This window comes from Nicotiana attenuata, chromosome 7 (genome assembly GCF_001879085.1).
Source record: "Nicotiana attenuata strain UT chromosome 7, NIATTr2, whole genome shotgun sequence".
Taxonomy (NCBI): domain Eukaryota; kingdom Viridiplantae; phylum Streptophyta; class Magnoliopsida; order Solanales; family Solanaceae; genus Nicotiana; species Nicotiana attenuata.
The window spans coordinates 7,832,983-7,841,079 of NC_031995.1; the positions used below are offsets into that span (position 1 = coordinate 7,832,983).

The following is an 8,097-nucleotide window of genomic DNA, read 5'->3' on the forward strand; positions in this document are numbered from 1 at the left end:
CCATACAGCCTCCCTGACACGACAAGGCTCTTCTAGGACATGAACAGGAACTCACTGAAATGAGAGAGGTATGACCCCCTTATTATCTGCTCACACTTTCTGTGTTTCCCTCTCAGAAATAATTTACGCACTGGAGAAGCTCGGCCCAAAAGTAAAGTGGCTGCGGAAGATGAGATCTGACCCGAGCACTAGAAAGTCAAATGCCCTCTACGAGTTCCACCAGGAGCGAGGTCACAAAATCGAGGATTGTATCGCCTTAAGACAAGAGGTCATGAACATGTTTCACCAAGGGCTCTTGAAAGAGCTGATGAGCGACCGAGGGAGGGCCAACTTTGCCTATGGACGTGAACTGCACCAAGGACCGCCGAAACCACCCTCCCCGGCTCGAACCATTCATATGATCATCAGAGGGGCGACGACGCGTCAATCAACAGCATGAAGTTCACCACCACCCATAAGCTTAAACGATCGATCACTCATGAACGGTATGATGAACTCAAAGAAAGTATCGTCTTTGGTAAGTCGGATACCCACGGTTTCGTTTTTCCTCACTATGATGCCCTTGTCATTACTTTACGCATCTTAGATACTGATGTAAAATGTATTATGATCGATGATGGGAGAGGCACGTGCATCATCCACCCTAGAGTTCTTACCCAAATAAAACATGAAGATAGGATAGTGCCACGCAATATTACACTAACGGGTTTTAACAATGCAGTTGAGCGGACATCTGGAGAGATCACGCTACCCGTCCTAGCTGGTGGAGTCATTTTGGAAACCACTTTCTACCTCATGGACCAGGATACGGCGTACAACACCATCATAGGTCGACCTTGGATCCATGCCATGAAAGCCGTCCCCTCCAGTTTATACCAAGTCATCAAATTTCCCACCTCTTGGGGAATATTCAGCATCCGAGGAGAACAACGCAGCGCTCGGGAATGCTACCGTATCGCCTGGGACTGCTTGCATACCCATCAGTTAAAGGGGAAAGCCAAAGAAGCTTAGCAATCAACAGGGTCGAGGTCAAGCGAGGACGAGAAGGATGTAATCAAAGATTCCAAAGTCGTAGAAGCTACAGGATATATCGTAGAAGACCTCTACCCCGTCCTACTCAATGATAACGACAACAACAAGAAAGCTTTCATCGACCATAAGCTCCAAGAACCAGGTAAATTACGCCAATTCTTGAAAATTAACGTAGAATTGTTTGTTTTTCCCATGCAGACATGCCGGGCATCCCAAAGGAGGTAGCGACACACATACTAAATGTCGACCTATTCCACCCCCAGTGCAGCAAGTTAGAAGAAATTTCAATGCTGCGATAAATGATGCTATCCATGATGAAGTGAAAAAGTTGCTTGAGAATGGCTCCATCAGAAAGTCAAAGTATCCCTAATGGTTGCCAACGTGGTCATGGTAAAAAAGTAGAACGGAAAATGGCGGATGTGTGTAGACTTCACAGATCCGAACAAAGCTTGCCTAAAAGACTCGTTCCCACTGCCCCGTATTGACCAACTCATCGACGCAACAGCCGTGCACGAGCTGCTAAGCTTCTTGGATGCCTACTCGGGCCAAAACTAGATCCTCATGTAGGAGGAGGACCATGAAAAAACCACTTTCATCACCCACCAGGGGACATACTACTACAAGGTTATGCCGTTGGGGCTGAAAAATGCAGGGGCGACATATCAAAGGCTGGTGACCAAAATGTTCAGAGATTAGCTCGACAAAACCATGGAAGTATATATAGATGACATGTTGGTCAAGTCAAAAATGAAGGAAGACCACATCGACCACTTGAGGGAAGCCTTCGCCATACTCAGAAGGTACGACATGAAATTGAACCACGAGAAATGTGCTTTCGGAGTAACCTCAGGGAAAGTTCCTCGCCTTCTTAGTATCGAAACGAGGCATTGAGGTCAACCCCGACAAACTCAAGGCATTAGAAGGAATACCAGAAAACTTGACTGGTAAGAAACAGGTGCAAAAGTTGACCGGCCGTATAGCCGCCCTGTCAAGATTCATCTCACGGTCCTCTAATAGGTGCCATAAATTTTTTGACATTCTATAAAAAGATAACGGACTCCAATGGAATTCCGAGTGCATTGATGCCTTAAAAGAACTAAAGGCATACCTGTCTTCGCCCCCGCTGCTCGCTTAAACGGAACCTGGAGAACGTCTCCTCATCTACCTAGTCGTCTCCAATGTTGTAGTAAGTGCAGTCCTAGTAAGAGAAAATAAAGGTATGCTGTCTCCCATCTACTATATTAGCAAAGCTTTGGTCGATGCCGAAACGAGGTACCCCCACCCCGAGAAGCTTGCCCTAGTCTTGGTCATAGCTTCACGAAAGCTTAGACACTATTTCCAGTGCCACCCCATCTCAGTGGTCACGACCTTTCCGCTAAGGAGTATCCTGCACAAACCTGAATTATCGGGTAGATTGGCTAAATGGGCCATAGAGCTGAGCGAGCACGATATAGCCTATCAGCCGCAAATGAAGATAAAGTTGCAAGTACTTGCCGAGTTCATCGCCAACTTCAGTGCAAAGATAATGCCCGAAGTTGAAAGGGAAGTCGCTAGTGCTTCCACCAAAATGCACGACCAGTGGGTGCTGTACACCGATGGCGCTTCTAACACATCAGGATCTAGACTGGGGCTCGTGCTCGAGGTCCCAACAAGAGAAATGATTCACTAGTCCATACGGCGCCCGGATATGACTAACAATGAGGCCAAGTGTGAGACCATGAATACAGGATTAAAATTGGCACTCAAGTACGGAGCAAGGAGTAGTCTTACGGTACGACTCGCAACTCATCGTCAATCAAGTCACATGGACTTTCCAAGTGAAGGAACAACGGCTACAGAAATACCAGGCTGAAATCTGAAAACTATTACCCGAGTTCGACGAACGCCAGATCGATCAAATACCTCGAGCGCAGAACATCGAAGCGGACGGTCTCGCCAAACTAGCAGCGACCACTAAAAAAATAACCAGAGAAGGGAACATGGTCACTCTCATCCATTCATCGATTGATGAAATTGAGGTACGGGTTATAAACTTGACTTGGGACTGGCGTAATCGTATTGTCTCATATTTGCAAGACGGGGTACTCCTAGACGATAAAAAATAAGCCAAGCATCTGCTTCTACCTACTTGGAAAAATAGTTAGTTAAAACTAAAAGAAATCGTATATTACCTCGTCCCGCTGGGAGGGGTCTGACAATGTCCATTCCACATTTGATGAATGGACAGGGCAAGGTGACTGACTGGAGGTGCTCGCCCGCTTGGTGGATTATGGGAGCGTACTTTTGGCATTGCTCGCATTTTTTTACAAAGTCGTCGGCCTCTTTTTTCATCATGGGCCAGTAGTAGCCTGCTAGTATGAGGCATCTGATGAGAGCTTGATTGCCGGTATGAGCTCCGCAGTGACCTTCGTGTACTTCATCGAGGATGCACCGCATCTGATTTGGGCCTAAGCATTTTGCTAGGGAGATGCCATACGTTCTTTTGTACAAGTCATTATTGATGACGTTGTACCTGGACGCCTGCATTTGAAGCTTTCGCCCAAATACGCGAGCAAGAAGTGATCACTGATGACGTCCAAATCCACTATAAAAAGTAAATGGACACGGTCGCATGCAATATAATTTACCCAACTATGATTCGGGGTCGAATCCCACAGAGAACAATGTATAGGCGATTAGGAATGTAAGAGAATTATCACTTGTTATGCAATGCCAAACACTTAGAATTGGTTTTAGAAAATATTTCTACCTAAATGCGGAAATGTAAAATAACCTAGAAAGCAAGTAAAATGATAAATGGCTACAAGTATGGTTGCATCGGGAATTACACTCAAGTAACGATCCAATGTATTTCATGATTTTACAATTATGAGCGAGTTTATGTTAATTAGCCACGGGTAATAATTCTATATTAGCTTCTTCCAAAGACTAACAAGACTTTCTAATTGAATTATCCCTAAAACAATTAAGAGATTAAGCATCCCCGGATATGGCTACAAGTAGTTCAACCCTATCCCTAGGTAGAATCTATAAAATGAGGGTTAACGCCTCAAGTTCTTGTTAATTAATCTTTCCCAACCCAAATTATCTTTTCCAAAATTAATTCGGAGTAAATGGGCGAGTCCTAGTGTTAGCTAATCCCTTTGGAAACATTAAAGAATAAGAATAATTAAAGAAACAACAACTCACTTCATAAATAAATGAAAATCATTCAATACATAAGCACAACAAGGTATTTAATCCACGCTTTAATTATAAATATTTCCATAAACAAGATTCAAGTGTTGGAAATAAATACTACACACTTAAACGTACAATCCAAAGCAAGGAAATGAAGAAATAAGCATAAATGAGTAAGAAATTCTCAATCAAAAGCTTCGTATCTTCAAGATCCATGTGTGTGCGCAAACCCTAGCTTCCAAAACTTGTTCTCTCTAGTGTGTGGAACAGAAAATAAGCCAAAGATATCCCAAAATATCTGCTAGGATGAGTATAAAAGTTGTTTGGGGTTGAAAACATGTGAAATGCCTAAATTGCTCAGGTCTGATGCCCGTTGACCGCACCCGCGGAAGAATCCTCGCAGGCGCGGTTCGCAGATGCGGAGATCCTATTGCAGAAGCAAAGTGCCAACAAAAATTCTGTCACCGCAGATGCGGTTCACCAGGCGCAGATTCGCAACTGCAGAAGCGGTAATCTAACCGCAGATGCGGTTTCTTGCAAGCTCAGACAACTTCGCAGAAGCGGGCCTTTTCACGCAGAAGCGGGATCGCTCCTGCGACCATCCTTCCGTAGATGCGGAATCACATGGGAGTTTTTGCATGGTTTTCACCCTTTTTTGCTCAATTCCACTCCAATTAAATTCAAATCACTTTATGGCATCATTTACCTGAAAGTCTAACAATACACACCATAAACGACCTCATATTATAGTTAAAGGACATAAAAGCTAAAGATAAGAGGCTAGAATGAGTGTTAAAATCACCACTCATCAGCACCCCCCAACTTAAAGCTTTTGCTTGTCCTCAAGCAAATCAATACCAACACTTCAATGAGGATTTACCATTCAAAACACAAGTGGTATTGCTATTATTTACAAATCACATTCTCCAATTAAGAACCATACTTATAGATTTGGTTGGTACTAATAATTAGGCTCAAGTATGTGCATCTTTTCCGAATGACTCCCTCATTTAAAAAAAACTTTTAAAATGTGCAACGGAATTTCAAAATAATCAAGTGACAAGAATAAGCCTCAAGAAGTGACTCAAAAGCACTAGTCCACTACATATGCTCAATTTCACCAATCCTATCTAATTCATGTGACCTCACAAGAAAGAAAGTCCCAAAATCACTATATTTACAATACAACATTAGGGACAAATTTACAAAGACACTCACTCTCACAAAAAATTTCAAATGTTACAACATATCATACCATAAGCTTGCCCTTATTTCATCGCCTATTCAAGAACATTCGGTTGGAGGTCCCATGGGGACATTTTAAGCTTGTAATATAGGTTTAGGGAAGGGTCGGATAAGCATTTGGATACAAGTGGCTACACCTTCCTTGAACACTACTCACATTTGTTATTCTTTTTGCACTTTGTTTCTTTTCAAACCACATAGCCTCATTAGCATCTAGTTACCAATATAGAATCTCCTTAAATATCTCTCTAATTTTCTTCAATGCTCCATATTTATATACATACATATATTTCTTTTTCTTTTCTTTTTCTTCTTTTCTCTTGTATATTTTTTATTTATTTTTCTTTTGGAGCTTGAATAGTTTCATATGAACACTTTGAGGTATATGTTGCTACACTCAATGTACAACCTTACCAATTTCCACATTGATACCACACCCCCAACTTAGGATTATTTTTGCCTCATTCTCAATGTTCAAGGAGGGATGGGTTCAAAAGAGGGAATTATTTACAAAAGGGGAAAGGTTTGTAATGAGGTGGCCAAAGAAAAGGTTGAAGGCTCAAATAGGGTACTAGTGATGGTATTTATGCAATGGTAAGCTTGAAGGCTAAAGAGGTTTTACAAATACCACAAAGAATGCCTAAGACAATCCCTCCAACCAAACATACTAACATTAGCGTTGAAACACCAACCAGGCAAGTTCTAGATGATAGAAGTAAACACAAGATTTATTTGTACAAACACTAACACACATGGCACATGAATTAATCAAGACAGATCAATTTTATTTTCTAATAAGGGCATCTAGAGCAATATTATTCAAACTAGTGGGCAAAGAATCACTAAAAGAGCCAAAAATTTATCACAAAAAATATTCTTCACCATGTAACTTGCTTGTTTTAATTCAAAACCAAAATTCGGAGGGGTATTCTTAATTCACATTTCACATACAAGAGACTAATTTTGTTAGTACCAATTAATCCAAAAGTCTCCTACTGGCAAAACAAGACTAATTCCCTTAAGAAAGTTGTCACGCCATCTATCATAGGGAAAAGTCACCTGGTTCACTTCAAAAAAGTTCCTTGGGAAAGAACCGTAGCATGAAGAAAACCCAAGGAAATACTACTAAGGAAAAAAAAAACTAAAAGAACAAAACTACTAAAAAGGATACTAAAATAAAAGCGACTACTACTAATAACAACAAGCTACTAAAGAAAATAAATAACGAAAGAAGGCTTAAAATAGACTAATCACAACAAGCTCAGCAAGTGCACCTGATACACAAAATATCCCGGCAAGGGCACACAATATCCATAACAACACATTAAGCCCGGCAAGGGCACACAATATCCATAACAACAAAATAAGCCCGGCAAGGGCACACAATATCATAGTATGAATACAGTATACTCCTACAACCATCCCCAACCAAAAACATTGCAGTGTCCTCACTGCACAATATCAAATTTAAAGCACAAATAGTTTGAGGGTCTCCCTGAGGTCTGCATCAGACTAGCAGACTGTGGGAGGAAGGCTGATCACTGCTGTGCTGAACTCGTAGCCTCATCAGCATCCATCTCATCATCATCATCACCATCACCAGCATCTGACATGAAGGAATACTCCTCGCTATCATCTTTATCCCCCACTGGTATCTTCCTACCCGGCTGCCCCCATTTGAAGATGGCCTTTATGCCTCTTCACATCTTGATCATGGATTTGCCCTTCTTCTTGTTCTTCTCCTTCTCCTTCTGGAAGTCTTAGTGGAGATCCGCATGCGCCTTGGCTAAGTTTCCGTAGGCTGTCTCAAGTCTACTAACTGATGCTGCCATCTTCTCCTGAGACTCTTGCTGACTCTTCTCCGTATCTAAGTAACTCCTCATTTCTTCCCTGGAGAAGTATGCGGGCCCAGGCTGGGAGGATGAGGGACCACTCGGAAGCTGTGACACTAACTCCCGGATGGATGCAAGCTCGGAGTTTGGCACCCCAAATGGTCCCTCAGGTACAGCTGCCTGTGATGAAGACTCTGGACCGGCAGCCGTAGTGGTGACCTTCCTTTTCTTGCTCTTGACTGCACTACCCTCTCCTGTCACTCTCAATGGATGAAATGGTTTATCAGCTTGTAACCATCGATCGATGATACGCACCTCAACCTCTGCCCTCGTGCATAACTGTGTGATCATTGAAGGGAACATCAACCCTGCATCATTGTCAAGCAAATACTCCCTCAGCTCCCGCAGGATATAGTACCCGACATTCACAGAAATGTCGTCCAGGAGGCATGCAATGATAAATGCCCTGGTGTAGGAGACATCTGAGACATTTCCACAAGGAGACACCCTGTTGCAAAGGATGTACAACCACATCTTTGCTTCAGTTGTGAAGTCAATTGACTTCAAACCCTTTCTCCTGCTTCCCCATTTTGCTCTCAGGCTTGGAGGCTAGAGTTTTGAGACAAGCCACTCCCCGTTGTCACACTGGTCTTTCACTTACACCGGCTCAACTGGATAGTTAGGAATCCCAAGGGTGTCATTTATTTGCTCCATCCCAAACCGCACTAGTTTTCCTCTAATGATGAGTTGTGGGTTGGCAAAGTCTGTGCGCTTAAGATTTGCGTAAAATTCGCGAACCCACTCCTCA

General features: G+C 42.6%; 1 protein-coding gene across 1 annotated transcript; it reads left to right on the top strand.

The window, feature by feature from the left end:
• LOC109229822 lies at window positions 436-1,011 on the top strand. The gene has a single exon (XM_019395371.1). It carries the CDS (start codon window positions 436-438, stop codon window positions 1,009-1,011), a length of 576 nt encoding a protein of 191 aa, XP_019250916.1.

Excerpts from the sequence above, each read along its gene's own strand:
- LOC109229822 (XM_019395371.1), top strand. The coding sequence starts at position 436 with ATGAAGTTCACCACCACCCATAAGCTTAAACGATCGATCACTCATGAA.